Source organism: Anguilla rostrata, chromosome 7 (assembly GCF_018555375.3).
Source record: "Anguilla rostrata isolate EN2019 chromosome 7, ASM1855537v3, whole genome shotgun sequence".
Lineage (NCBI taxonomy): Eukaryota > Metazoa > Chordata > Actinopteri > Anguilliformes > Anguillidae > Anguilla > Anguilla rostrata.
The window spans coordinates 1,822,702-1,838,282 of NC_057939.1; the positions used below are offsets into that span (position 1 = coordinate 1,822,702).

Sequence of the window (15,581 nt, forward strand, 5' to 3'; positions counted from 1 at the left end):
TGGCCCAGGCCAGCCAGCCCAGCCCAGCCCAGCCCGCTGCGCTGCATAACAAAGTTCATCAGACATCCGTGTCGGGTCTCATAGCCTCACACTGCAATTTATGAACACATTTTTCAGCTTCTGCTACCGCTGCATACACATGCTTCACGCCATTCTTGTTGACCAGTACCTTTGCGAGAAATTGGAGGCTATAGCCGAACTCCCTCAGCCAAGCTTTCACCTGCTTGAATGCAGCCCGTTGTTTAATCACCTCTGCGCTGAAGTCAGGATAGAACACAACCTTGGATCCGCAAAAAGACAGGGGACTTTTTTCCCATGCTAGCTGTAGGATGCGTAGCTTGGTCTGGAAGAAGTGCACTCTGGCAATCAGAGGATGAGTTTGGTTTTAAGCTGTCTATCACTGGCGGGCCATCAGAACCTCCCTCGCAAACAGCTCAATGAGCAGGGTCCCCCTAAGCTTGTTGGGCTGTTAGATTCTAGGCCCTCTCTCACACCTGTGACTCGTATGTTGTTTCTCCTGGATTTATTCTCGAGATCATTAACCTTGAATTTAAGGGTGATATTAACCTCTTTACATTGGTGCATATAGCCTCCACTGTGGTCGTCTTTCATCTGTGGAGCTAAGGACCATCTCCTTGGCCTGGATAGTCTGGCTAAATTCAGCAATGCTAGTTTGGTTAATTCAAAATGTTTGGGATCCTGATGGGTGCTGGGTGGCTTATGTGGTTAAAGCACCAGGCTGTGGTGCATGGATGAGCCTCACGGCCTCGGCTGAAATTTGGATACTCTCAGTGCAGACTGTGGGCAATAGCTCCATAGAGCAACGCACAACTGGTGACTGCATTGTGCAAGGTACAGGAGCATTCAGTCAGATAGGGACCAGAGTTCATCACTACCTGGTGGCCCCAGGTGACAGCACACATTTTGGAGGAGAACCAGATGTCTACCTTATTCGACTGTGTGGTTGTCTACCTTATTCGACTGTGTGGTTGTCTACCTTATTTGACTGTGTGGTTGTCTAGCTTATTCGACCATGTGGTTGTCTAGCTTATTTGACAGTGCGGTTGTCTAGCTTATTTGACAGTGCAGTTGTCTAGCTTATTTGACTATGTGGTTGTCTAGCTTATTTGACTATGTGGTTGTCTAGCTTATTTGACTGTGCGGTTGTCTTCCATATCTGACAGTGAGGTTCACACACAAACATGACTGCATTCACAGATATACATTCCAAATTAGGGTGGGAATTTTATATATACAGCCCCACGATTGGGGCCAATTTTTTTATGTTCGGAGTTAGGAAACTGTGGTTTTTCAGGACGGGGAACCCTTACTTCTGCTGAAGGTTTCGGAGGTGGCATCACTCAGCACCCCATCTTCCATCGCCGTGGAGACGGTGGCAGTGCATTCAGTTCCCGGCTTCTGGTCCAACAGCACAACCTTGTGGGCAGAGATAAAACTGCGCCAGCGCTCTGTTCTAAAGCTGCTGACCTACGGTTGGAAAAGACGAAGCCTGTCCGCTGTCAACTTCCCAGGTACAGTAAGCTCTATGTGAACAAATATTAGCATTAGTAACAGTCATTATTCGCTTTACTGTGTTGTTCAGGCATATATATATATATATATATATATATACTGTATACACAAACACACACACACACACACACATATATATATATTTGATTCCAGTACTTTTCACTTGCTGTGACAGCGTCATTCTCCCAAATAAAAGAGCCCATAAAATTACACTGTAGACTCTTGAGCCACAGATGTTCAGAGATGGACCAGTCACACTCCCAGATATAACTGGCACAAGGAAGTGTCCCCAACCCTTATCATGCACCCCAAGTCAAATTTAGATTAAAAGTGAAACTATTTGTATCTGATTTTAAAACCAGTTCCTTTGTACCTGGGGCAGGTGTGCCAGGTGTGATGTGCTCAGCAGGTGTAATGTCTCTCTGCTGGGTCTCAGATTCCAACAGACTTGACTGTGGCTCGTCTTTTTCTCTTTGCTCTTTCAAAGTTTCCTGTAAATCAGGCTTTAATTTACCCTCTTTCACGCCCCTTTTACCCACAATACGAGAAATCTCATTTAATCGATAAGTGAGATTAAATGCAGATTTTTTTTAAAATTTGTAAAGCACGCAAAACACAGAAATCTTGTCAGCAGATTGAATAGCTCCGCTAGCTAACCATTTCATCTGAAATAAGCAACAGGAAATTGGCTGCATCCATAAACTAATCAAATGGATGACATGAATGCAGTTTAGCAAACTAGCTGCATCTGTCCCCACATGAATATGACCTAGCAAATGTCCTGATTGCCATTGAAAGTTGCTTAATATGTAAATGCTGTGTATAACTAGCTTAAAGTGGTAGCCAACTAGCCAACTAGGCAACTTTGGTAGCTAGCCAGTTGGCTAATCAGTCGATTTTGCCTGTAGATAGAAATTCATACATGATAAATATTGTTGTTGGGTCAAGTGCTGCAACTCAAGCACAGTCGACCTGGCTGTCTAAAAATAACCGACTAACCAAATTCACAGAGCTTGTGAGCTATTGAGCCCGCTCATAAACTCTTTAACTTGAGAAGTGTTATCTCAGACTTACGTGTAGTGAACCGAACAGACTATCTCCCCATTGTAAGCACAGAATGTATTCATGTGATTCCAATGAACATATCCACCCCTGACATGTTCATGTTCTTGTGATTCAACTATAGAATTGCTATGAGTGCTATGCATAAATGACCTTGAATAATTCAAATGTTCAAATGGTGTGAATGATGCTGTACAGAAATAAAGACTGACTGACTAGCCAGGGTGTACCTCTGCCTCATCTTCAGGAGAGCCAGTGTCAGGGGGGCCAAGGCTCTGGGACTGGGTGTTGTCATCAGAGTGGGTGTGGTCACTACAGTGGGTGTGGTTATCAGAGTGGACTTGGCTCTCACTGACTTGGTGCTCAGGCCTTTCTTGTTGGTCAGAGTCTAATACAGTGGGACAAAAGAGCAAACAGAACGACAGCCATCACAATGTAGGCAGATCCCTCTACACACGATAAAACACTGGCTCTAAATATCTTTTCATTTACCTGAACGGCTGTAGAAATAAACAATTAACAGTTATTGCCAGCCTGCAGCTTAATAAGGGCCCACAGACAATACACTCTTTTATGAATTTTATTGTGGGTTCAGCAGGTTCGGAACCATGGTTTCACAATACAGGGGAACCTTACTTCTGTTGAAGGTTTTGGGGGTGGCATTACTCAGCACCTCTTCTTCCATCGCCGTGGAGACGGTGGCAGTGCATTCAGTTCCCGGCTTCTGGTCCAACAGCACAGCCTTGTGGGCAGAGATAAAACTGCGCCAGCGCTCTGTTCTGAAGCTGCTGACCGACGGTTGGAAAAGACAAAGCCTGTCCGCTGTCAACTTCCCAGGTACAGTAAGCTCTATGTGAACAAATATTAGCATTAGTAACAGTCATTATTCGCTTTACTGTGTTGTTCAAGCATATATATATATACTGCATACACACACAAACACACACACACACATATATATATTTGATTCCAGTACTTTTCACTCGCTGTGACAGCGTCATTCTCCCAAATAAAAGAGCCCATAAAATTACACTGTAGACTCTTGAGCCAGAGACGTTCAGAGACGAACCAGTCACTCCCAGATATAACTGGCACAAGGAAGTGTTCCCAACTCTTATCATGCACCCCAAGTCAAATTTAGATTAAAAGTGAAACTATTTGTATCTGATTTTAAAACCAGTTCCTTTGTACCTGGGGCAGGTGTGCCAGGTGTGCTGTGCTCAGCAGGTGTAATGTCTCTCTGCTGGGTCTCAGATTCCAACAGACTTGACTGTGGCTCGTCTTTTTCTTTTTGCTCTTTTAAAGTTTCCTGTAAATCAGACTTTAATTTACTCTCTTTCTCATTTAATCGATCAGTGAGATTAAATGCAGATATTTTTTTTAATTTGTAAAGCACGCAAAACACAGAAATCTTGTCAGCAGATTGAATAGCTCCGCTAGCTAACCATTTCATCTGAAATAAGCAACAGGAAATTGGCTGCATCCATAAACTAATCAAATGGTTGACATGAATGCAGTTTAGCAAACTAGCTGCATCTGTCCCCACATGAATATGACCTAGCAAATGTCCTGATTGCCATTGAAGGTTGCTTAATATGTAAGAAATATGTATATGCTGTGTATAACTAGCTTAAAGTGGTAGCCAACTAGCCAACTAGGCAACTTTGGTAGCTAGCCAGTTGGCTAATCAGTCGATTTTGCCTGTAGATAGAAATTCATACATGATAAATATTGTTGTTGGGTCAAGTGCTGCAACTCAAGCACAGTCGACCTGGCTGTCTAAAGATAACCGACTAACCAAATTCACAGAGCTTGTGAGCTATTGAGCCCGCTCATAAACTCTTTAACTTGAGAAGTGTTATCTCAGACTTACGTGTAGTGAACCGAACAGACTATCTCCCCATTGTAAGCACAGAATGTATTCATGTGATTCCAATGAACATATCCACCCCTGACATGTTCATGTCCTTGTGATTCAACTATAGAATTGCTATGAATGCTATGGATAAATTACCTTGAGTAATTCAAATGTTCAAATGGTGTGAATGATGCTGTACAGAAATAAAGACTGATTGACCAGCCAGGGTGTACCTCTGCCTCATCTTCAGGAGACCCAGTGTCAGGGGGGCCAAGGCTCTGGGACTGGGTGCTGTCATCAGAGTGGGTGTGGTCACTACAGTGGGTGTGGTTATCATTGTGGGTGTGGTCATCAGAGTGGGTGTGGTCACTACAGTGGGTGTGGTTATCATTGTGGGTGTGGTCATCAGAGTGGGTGTGGCTTTGACCCCTGGGGTGGGTGTGGTTATCATTGTGGGTGTGGTTATCAGAGTGGACTTGGCTCTCACTGACTTGGTGCTCAGGCTTTTCTTGTTGGTCAGAGTCTAATACAGTGGGACAAAAGAGCAAACAGAACAGCAGCCATCACAATGTAGGCAGATCCCTCTACACACGATAAAACACTGGCTCTAAATATCTTTCCATTTACCTGAATGGCTCTAGAAATAAACAATTGAGAGTCATTGTCAGCCTGCAGCTTAATAAGGGCCCACAGACAATACACTCTTTTATTCATTTTATTGTGGGTTCAGAAAGTTGGGAAGCATGGTTTCACAATGCAGGGGAACCCTTACTTCTGTTGGAGGTTTTGGGGGTGGCATTACTCAGCACCCCATCATCCATTTCCTTGGAGACGGTGGCAGTGCATTCAGTTCCCGGCTTCTGGTCCAACAGCACAGCCTTGTGGGCAGAGATAAAACTGCGCCAGCGCTCTGTTCTAAAGCTGCTGACCGACGGTTGGAAAAGACGAAGCCTGTCCGCTGTCAACTTCCCAGGTACAGTAAGCTCTATGTGAACAAATATTAGCATTAGTAACAGTCTCAGTATTCACTTTACTGTGTTGTTCAGGCATATATATATATATACTGTATACACAAACACACACACACACACACATATATATATATTTGATTCCAGTACTTTTCACTTCCTGTGACAGCGTCATTCTCCCAAATAAAAGAGCCCATAAAATTACACTGTAGACTCTTGAGCCAGAGACGTTCAGAGACGGACCAGTCACACTCCCAGATATAACTGGCACAAGGAAGTGTCCCCAACCCTTATCATGCACCCCAAGTCAAATTTAGATTAAAAGTGAAACTATTTGTATCTGATTTTAAAACCAGTTCCTTTGTACCTGGGGCAGGTGTGCCAGGTGTGCTGTGCTCAGCAGGTGTAATGTCTCTCTGCTGCGTCTCAGATTCCAACAGACTTGACTGTGGCTCGTCTTTTTCTTTTTGCTCTTTTAAAGTTTCCTGTAAATCAGACTTTAATTTACTCTCTTTCTCATTTAATCGATCAGTGAGATTAAATGCAGATATTTTTTTTAATTTGTAAAGCACGCAAAACACAGATATCTTGTCAGCAGATTGAATAGCTCCGCTAGCTAACCATTTCATCTGAAATAAGCAACAGGAAATTGGCTGCATCCATAAACTAATCAAATGGTTGACATGAATGCAGTTTAGCAAACTAGCTGCATCTGTCCCCACATGAATATGACCTAGCAAATGTCCTGATTGCCATTGAAGGTTGCTTAATATGTAAGAAATATGTATATGCTGTGTATAACTAGCTTAAAGTGGTAGCCAACTAGCCAACTAGGCAACTTTGGTAGCTAGCCAGTTGGCTAATCAGTCGATTTTGCCTGTAGATAGAAATTCATACATGATAAATATTGTTGTTGGGTCAAGTGCTGCAACTCAAGCACAGTCGACCTGGCTGTCTAAAGATAACCGACTAACCAAATTCACAGAGCTTGTGAGCTATTGAGCCCGCTCATAAACTCTTTAACTTGAGAAGTGTTATCTCAGACTTACGTGTAGTGAACCGAACAGACTATCTCCCCATTGTAAGCACAGAATGTATTCATGTGATTCCAATGAACATATCCACCCCTGACATGTTCATGTCCTTGTGATTCAACTATAGAATTGCTATGAATGCTATGCATAAATGACCTTGAATAATTCAAATGTTCAAATGGTGTGAATGATGCTGTACAGAAATAAAGACTGATTGACCAGCCAGGGTGTACCTCTGCCTCATCTTCAGGAGACCCAGTGTCAGGGGGGCCAAGGCTCTGGGACTGGGTGCTGTCATCAGAGTGGGTGTGGTCACTACTGTGGGTGTGGTTATCAGAGTGGACTTGGCTCTCACTGACTGGGTGCTCAGGCCTTTCTTGTTGGTCAGAGTCTAATACAGTGGGACAAAAGAGCAAACAGAACGGCAGCCATCATAATGTAGGCAGATCCCTCGAAATAAACATTGGCCCTAAATATCTTTCCATTTACCTGAATGGTTGTAGAAATAAACAATTGAGAGTTATTGCCAGCCTGCAGCTTAATAAGGGCCCACAGACAATACACTCTTTTCATTTTATTGTGGATTCAGAAAGTTGGGAACCATGGTTTCACAATGCAGGGGAACCCTTACTTCTGTTGAAGGTTTTGGGGGTGGCATTACTCAGCACCCCTTCTTCCATCGCCGTGGAGACGGTGGCAGTGGAGGCAGTTCTCGGCTGCAGGTCCAACAGCACAACCCTGTGGACGGGGGCAGAACTGCGACAGGGTTCTGCTCCAGAAATGCTGACCGTGAGGTCTACTATCAAGTTCCCAGGTACAGAAAGCTCTGTGTAAAAGAAGCATTAGCACTAGCATTAGCAGATATAGCAGAGAGCAACAGTCTCATTATGTGCATTATTATGTGCATAAAAATGGCCCTCATGGCCCTGAAAATGAATGCTGTCCCACTTTCAATTCAAATTTGAACCTAGGTGGCACATTTAGATAAAATGTGTACATGAAGCATTAAGATGATCAGCAAAATCTCTCAAGAAACCTGCAAAAACCAAACCAAGGGAAATTTACTCATTTTCTTACAGAATACAGGATCCCTCTACACAAGATAAAACACTGGCTCTAAATATATTTCCAAATATCTGCACGGTTGTAGCAGTAAACATTTGACAGTAATATTTCAATCAAGGCTGATCGAGAGTATTGCAGGGATTCCTGCAGCCATATACAGTCCCAGTGGCCAGCCTAAAAAAAAACCAAAACAAAACAGCCACTACAAAACAACACACCCCTAACCGTGGGCAACCACCATGGTCAAAAAGCTAACACCTCCTTTTCAAAGAACAGCATACAGCGCTGTGATAAAGTATTTTCCCCCTTCCTGATTTCTACTATTTCATATTTGTCACATTGAATGGTTTCCGACTTTTTGACAAAATGTAATATTGAACAGAAACTGAGTAAACGCAACAGACATTTTAAAATTATTTATTTATTTATTTTATTATGTCTGGCATAAAGCAAATAGACCATTTCACAGAAAGAACATCATACCAACAGTCAAACACGGTGGAGGTACTGTGATGGTGTGGGGATGCTTTGCTGCCTTGCGAGATGGATGACTCGCCATTGTTAAAGGAACCATGAATTCTATTCTGTAGCAGAAAACTCTTAAGGAGAATGTCCTGCCATCGATCCTAATGTCCTGCTAAAATTCCTCTACAGCAACATGAAAGACTTATATCAAATTATAGGACGTGTTTGGTTGTATTTATTGGTGCTAAAGGTGGTGCAATCCATTATTAAGCTTATGGGTGTTTGATAACTTATTTCATTAAATAAATGCAATCATTAAAAAAATGTTTGTTGTGTTTACTCAGGTTCCCTTTGTCTAATATTACATTTTGTATAAATATTGGAGTGACAAATATGCAATAATAGAGGAAATCAGAATGGGTAAAATACTTTTTCATGGTGCTGTAACATTTGTCATTGATAACGGTCCAACCTCTCATCCCAAAAAAAACCAAAATAATCTTGTTGAGTACACTAGCTATATAAAACATTAGGGCAGTTCATGTAAATATCAGTTACTAAAATCTAATTTCTTCATATAACTGCTACTGCTTTGACTAATTTAGCAAGCTGGACTAATTCAAGCTAGCTAAGTGATGACCTGAAAATGAAGCTAGGGGACCTGGTTGCTAACTAGCTCGCTGGGCTTACCTGTGACAGGTGTACATTCGGAGCTCAGGCTGTAGCTGCATTCACTGCAGAACTTGTCATTCTGCCCACATTCCCTGTGGCAATGGGGGCAATCCATCCTCCTCCCTCTGGGCAAACATCACAAAATGACAGAATGAAGAACCAAAGCACCCTGCGCTAAAGGTAAAAGTGTTAGGATCTGGGGATGGAAGGGGACCACGGATGAAATCAATGGGGCCCATTGGAGATTTTTGTAGATTGCTGAGGGATCTCTGGTGACTTCAGCAGGCTATATGTCAGCTTGGTTTAGAAATCTTGTATTTTTGTTAATAAATGATGGCCATTTTAGTCTTAATCACTGAAGATGCAGGTGTGTTCAGTTCACTGTATTAACTTTGCTGTGTCAGTTCTACTTCTCATTGCCAACCTGAACTTACTATACAAGGCAAAGCAATCTTGTCAAAATCTCCGTGTTAATGATTGTATCTCAGGTAGCCCGGCCGTGGAAGGCTCGGCATGATTGAAATGCATTAAATTACATTAATTACATTAGTTACATGAATTACAGTCATTTAGCCGACACCCTAAACCTGAACAACTAAATATACAGGAAAACAAAAGTGAATTCACCTGATCAATTGACTAACAGTGCCAAACCAGACTAACAGGATTTCAAAGCAAATAAGAATATATGTAACATTAAGGATCTACATCGGTAGAGTCCTTGCAATATAATTTTTTGGTCTTGTTATCTCAAGATCATGACATACCTTTTGATCACAAGAAAATGGAGTTAGCCTCCTGATCATGGCTTATTTATTCTTGTGATCATTTTGAGGCGGCTGATCCTGCTGCTGCTAGCAGTATTTGCATGGGTGTGGGTGAGACCAACCTTCTCCAAACAAAAACTTAACATTTCCCATTAAGGGCATCACCAATTAGCATATTTCCCAAACATTTAGTTTCTACATTTTTGCATTACATTTACATTGAACATTTACATTCACATTTAACATTTATATTTATACATAATCCATGATTTTTCAATGCTGCTTTTAATGCAGAACATTACTCTTGTAAAACTGATTACAATTTGGGACTACAACAAGCATGGAAAAAATATTCAGGAGAAACCATGCTTGTAGTATCTACTGCATATCTGACAGCAGCACGGTGGTTTGAGGCTCATTTGATACCTTGGACCCTTGATGACTTAAAGCCATCTAGCCAACAAATGTGTTCCATGCCGTATCAGCATAATTTACAGCTGAATCTAGTCCCACCCCCCAATTCCCATAGAGATCCATTCAAATGATCCATTTTTGTATCGCTTGTAGGACAACCTGAAAATAAGATATGCAGACTCTGATGATGTTGATAGGTCACAGACATCAGGAAGTCATGGCATGCAAATGATATGCAACCATATACAAAACATGACTCTTTTATTTGACACTGTTAATTTGTCTACTGTATAAGTGAATTTCCCTGTTTCAAGCTTTTCCCCAAACAGTAGTGTAGTCTGCTGCACAGAAGAGAGAAAGAGCCTGCAAAAGACAGCCCGAATGGGGAGTTTGCAAATAGTAAATCGTTTGAAATGTAAATAGTTTGGTGTCCATGCAAAGTTCCCAATGGAAAGAAGGATAACCAAAGTCAATTTAATGGTGGAATAGTTTTTTTTTTTTTTTAACTTTACTTTGATATTGTCTTTGTTTCATTTTGTTCTTATTAGCATTTTGCTTTGTTGTATTAAGACTTTCATTCAAATAGGTCTTTGTGTACTTTGAGACTATATCACTAATTAGCCAGCAAATGTACCAACATCAACGATGACTTCCAACATCCAAAACCTAAATAACCTGAATAGGCAGGTCTGCTTTAAGGCATGAGTTCCAGACCGCAGGCCACACGCCACAGAAAACACAGTATTTTGGAATAAGATCAAAAATAATTAATTGATTGATTAATTTAGATGAAACAGTAAGAGATAAATACAGATGTGGTCCATGCGGTTAAAAATACTCAACAAAATGCTTGATGCGCAGAAGCTGATTCTGACATCGTGAGGGAAATGTGTGAGTACCATGGAGGTAAATCTTGAGAAAAAATGTAAAAGGCGGGAAATACTGGGGATACACATTTTTGGGACCAAATTTCCAGAAGACCAACTTCAGCCAGCAAAACAACATGAGTTGAGGGTGACTCAACTGGAGAAGATATACGTAGACTTATCTAAAAGGATTTTCAAAGATTCTGTATGGAAGAATTGTCAAAAACCCCCATGCCTTCACTAAAGCCGCGTTTCCACCGCAGGAACTATACCCCGGAACTAGGAACCTTTTGAGGAACTCAGTGCGTTTCCACCGCAGGAACTAGGGTCTAAATTTAGTTCTGGGGGCTTTGTTTTACCCCCCAAAACGTTCCTGCTCGGGGGGTAGTACTTTCCGAAAGTACAGGAACCTTTTGGGTGGAGCTTGCAGCGCTGAACATTTCTGATTGGTCGAGTACTCGTAGCGTTTGTGTTGTATTTATTTTCCGCCATTACCCGCCATGTTTGAAAATATGCAGCGCAAACCAATTTATTTTCATAATAACTGCAAATCAAACTTGTATGTTATGCGGCGCAGTAGCCTACTTTTGGTTATAACCTGTCAACGTCTTGGAATTATAACGTGTGCTCTTCTGTTCTTTTCTTGCTTTAGTATTCGTTTTATAAAATGCTAAGCATTCGTGGTGGGACAGCATATTACGTAGGCTACCAAAACATTCAAACGGATTAATTCGGTTGCTGAATATTTTCTTCCGGATTTTCTTTGTTAGCCCGTTGTAATTGACTCAAAACGTTTGATACAGTTATGTGAGGTATGCGGTAGTTCTGCACGATTAACATTGGTGATACAGTACAAGCAAACTGGAAATCACCTTCCGCACTTTTTATCCGGGTAAAATAACAGGTTAATTCTAGTAATCTTCCCTTTAGCTTTTTCAGACTGCCGTAATTTTACTCAATTTTACTGCCATTTTTCAATTCCACGAAAAGACCAGGAAGACTATGGACTCATTTATGGTGCATGGTTCGCATCTGGAGGGCACACGTCGCTGCTCGGCTAGCAGTAACTTCGAAGGAAAGCAAACGGTGGCTGTACCACTACTAATTTACATTTTCACGCAAGTCCGAGTTTTCGTTCTATTCTTGTCATTTTGCGATTAGCCTATATGGAATTGACGACGAGAAAGTAATAAAACAGCTAATTGTTTACAACGTGTGCATGTTTTCTGCTGTTAATGAATGTGTTTGAGAGGATATATGAAAATCAATAAATACAAAAGTAACCATATATAGTCATTGTTGGTAACCCGTTGTATATAAGTGGAATAAACCCCTCCGGGCTGTCCCGGTTATTAGAAAATAATGTAGGCTACTTCGGTGGTAGTATGGGGTTACAGAAGAACTCATATGACAGATGGACCGACGACAACGTCAGTGGGCTAATTTACCTAATCTTCGCGGTACTTTAGACCCCGGTGGAAACGCAGACAACCATTGGCTGAAGGAACCTTTTTGTTCCTGGTAAAGTAGTTCCTGGGACTGAAAGTTCCGGGTAATTTCGGTGGAAACGCGGCTTAATATCCTAAAATATACAAGATGACTTAGTAGTTTCATCTCTGTAAAGGGAGGGTACACAAAGTACTGTGAACAGGAGCCACAACAGTCACAACAAAATGATTACTGGTTGAAAACAATTTGTGTTGGTGTAAAATATAATCTTGAATTATATATTTTTGTGTTTGTGCATAATATAATTTTCCTGTGTTGCTTGTATAGAAAATCTTTCATAAAGCACAAATTAACTACAGTATTTAACAAAGTGTTTGTAGTCTAAATTCCTGTTTGTATGTATAATAAGCTGTTAATGAAACAGAGGGTGTACTTGTTTCATTCATCCAGCGCATAATCCTGCACGGTCCTGGGTTACAGTGCTGCTCTATAGCAATATCTGTCGATATTAGTTTTGCTTCACTTACCGGGAAAATCTGTTCTGGAATCAGTTCGCGCACAATCTTTTCCGCAGAAGAATGACGCGAAGGGTGAAGATGCGAACAGCAGATGCTCTAGACTGGGCACAGAAACAACTACTGACTGTCACACAGTTTTATAAGCAAGCAAATCGAAAGTATTATTGTAAGTTTCGTTTGGGCGAGGCTATTAAGGTGGATAGGCTACGATATTACATAGTCTATTTGTATAGAGTAATATTATATTGATATTCTGTTGTTATTACAATTACATTATGACACGTTAGCTCAGGATTTGTTCAATAGTTCACCATATGTAACTTTACTGATATCAACTGTGGGTCAATCGATGAATCCATACCGCAACCAAAAATGTGAATAACAATAATTTCCCGTATAGCGTTATGGAACGTATTACTGTGAACTGTTCTTACTGATTAAGAAGTCCTTAAATGAGGAATATTCGTTTTATGTAACATGAAAGTCCGTTTCTGGCATAATTTGACTCTGAGAGCAATTCATACCTCTTTAGACATCAGAAGTGTTCAATTACAACAATGAACGATATTTTTACAGTTCGCGAAATTGCATTTAAGGTTGTAATTAAAATCTCATGAAAAACTCGTTTTCAACGTACAAAAATGCCGAGTTACTCACACATACAAAGCACTGTCTGTAAGTCATGACTTCAGATATAGGTCTGCCATTAAAAATATTGATATCAAAATTGTGCCGAGTTTCATTAAACAATACTGGCTAACCTATTTCACACAAATTAAACAATCTGTATTTCACAGCAATGCTATCTAACGTTTCCTCAATTCTTTTTTTGTCTTTGTTACTTTTATTTATTGTTTTAGTTTATTGTTCTTGCCCAGAACCTGTGAGGGGGAAAGGTGAAGGTGTTCATTTATTTGATTTTGTATTTGTGTGAGTGCTCTCTCTCCCTCCCTCCCTCTCTCTGTCTCTCTCTCTCTCTCTCTCCCTGCCTCCCTCTCTCTGTCTCTCTCAGCCCAGTGACTCCCCCAACCTCCCCCAGCCCAGTGACTCCCCCAGCCTCCCCCTGCTCAGTCTTCTCTGGGATCTGCTGAGCCAGATGGACTGTTTGCTCACCATGTTAGAGCATGTGCTGGAGCAGAGAACACAGCAGTCTCATGGTGGCATGGACTGTCAGCTGTACAGAGGTCAGAGGAGCAAAGTGAAGTCTTCTGTGCCCTGTGGGGTACGTGGGGATGCTGGACGCTCTACTCTACATGAAAAAGACAAATCATTCCTGTATACTTTAGCGTTGAGAACATTTGATTAACTGTTTTTCTCATGGGTATGCTTTGACATCCTTGGCTCTGTACGGGAATGTATCCATTTCTTGCTTGTGTAATGCTAACTTGTGTGATGTTTTTGCATATAGTTTGAAAATTGATGCCAAAAGGCAGGTGGTTGTGGAAGAATATGCTGTTTAATCATTGTTTTACATTATATATCCTAACATATTAGTGATTTGAAATGTATTCTTTTAACAGTTTTCATTTATAATGCCTAACTCCCATATTCTTATCTTTGCGTGAGAAAAGAACATGCTCTCCATTAAAGTGTATAAATATCAAGCATGGGATAATGACGTGCTTTGAAATACTCAAATTGCAATTCTGTAAAGATTCAGGATGATTCTGTAAACAGGAGATGTGCTCCCTCTCTCCTACTTTCTCTTTCTTCATGCTGAGGATTAATTGTCTTATTTTAGGCTTGGAGGATTAATTGTCTTATCTTAGGCTTGCTAGACATACTGAAATGTCAAGGTTGCTATAAAAACAGTATCTTTGCATGAATGTATGAAGAGAGGTTATGTCTGGGAGATGTTTTTGTATGAGAAGTGTACATGTGGTACGCAGCCAAGTGCAGAACCTAAAGATAAGATTCCCTATACAAAGTGTGCATTTTCTTTGTTACGTTGAGTTCATTGCGGTATGCTGGGGATACTCTGTCGGTCCGCACATACTGTCTCTGTGCTACTGCAGACTCCGCAATAAAATACTTCTGGTTTGAACTTATCCTTGCTTTCAGTGTTGAGTGTGTTTCAGTTCAACATATCTAGAATTCACTATACCTGACCGAACCTACTGAGGAAACAGGAATGAGGAGTTTTTGAGTGAGAAGGTTTTCCTCCACACGGTCACTATCAGATGACACGGTTGAGGAATGAGGCAGAGGCTGGAGTTTGGTTGAACAGGATGGTTCCTTTTTATTGAATGGAAATGAATGAATGAGTGATGATGTATATGTGAGTTATAGGAATTCGTCTCAATAGCGGTTTTGTTCTTGGACGCACAAAATGTTTAAGGAAAAGGAGAGAGCAACAAGGGAAGTACAATATCAAGAGAGCTTTGCTTGGCATGTTGTAGGACGTGTGTGTGTGTGTGCTTACATGTGTGTGAGTGTGCGTGTGCATTTGCATGTGTGCGTGTGCATGTGTGTGTGTGCGTGTGCATGTGTGTGTACGTGTGCATCTGTGCGTGTGTGTGTACGTGTGCATGTGTGCGAGTGTGTGTGTGTGAACGTGTGTGTCTACGTGTGCATGTGTGCGCGCGCGCGCGTGTGTGTGTATGGACTGCAGTATCAGTTTAAATAGGGAAGGGAAGCACACTGCATTCGCCGGTGACTAATTGCCTGGAATGGAAGGTATACGCCTCTGCACTCTGGCGGAGCCAGGGATTTTGTACACTGGGCACAGCTCCATGGATGGGCTGGTTTTACCCTTCACAGTGCTGAGGTTTGGCATCATGCTATCTTTCCCATTATTATGAGCATCAGGCCTGTGCTGAGTGAGGAAGTGACATCACAGTCAGGAGTTTTAGAATGCTGTGGTTGGGGCACAGGTAAGCTGTTGGTTGGTGCATGGTGGGTTTCTTGCAT

At 41.4% G+C, this 15,581-nt stretch overlaps 1 protein-coding gene across 1 annotated transcript in view; it reads right to left on the reverse strand.

The window, feature by feature from the left end:
* Nucleotides 1–15,581, reverse strand: part of LOC135258439 (interferon-induced very large GTPase 1-like) — a 465,270-nt gene that overhangs the window by 211,313 nt on the left and 238,376 nt on the right. The window contains exons 14-18 of the mRNA XM_064341833.1: nucleotides 5,789–5,906; nucleotides 5,226–5,438; nucleotides 4,687–4,976; nucleotides 3,787–3,904; nucleotides 3,232–3,444 (exon numbers count right to left, since the gene is read on the reverse strand). Of these exons, the coding sequence (XP_064197903.1) occupies nucleotides 3,232–3,444; nucleotides 3,787–3,904; nucleotides 4,687–4,976; nucleotides 5,226–5,438; nucleotides 5,789–5,906 (952 nt within the window). The remainder of the gene's footprint in view (nucleotides 1–3,231; nucleotides 3,445–3,786; nucleotides 3,905–4,686; nucleotides 4,977–5,225; nucleotides 5,439–5,788; nucleotides 5,907–15,581) is intronic.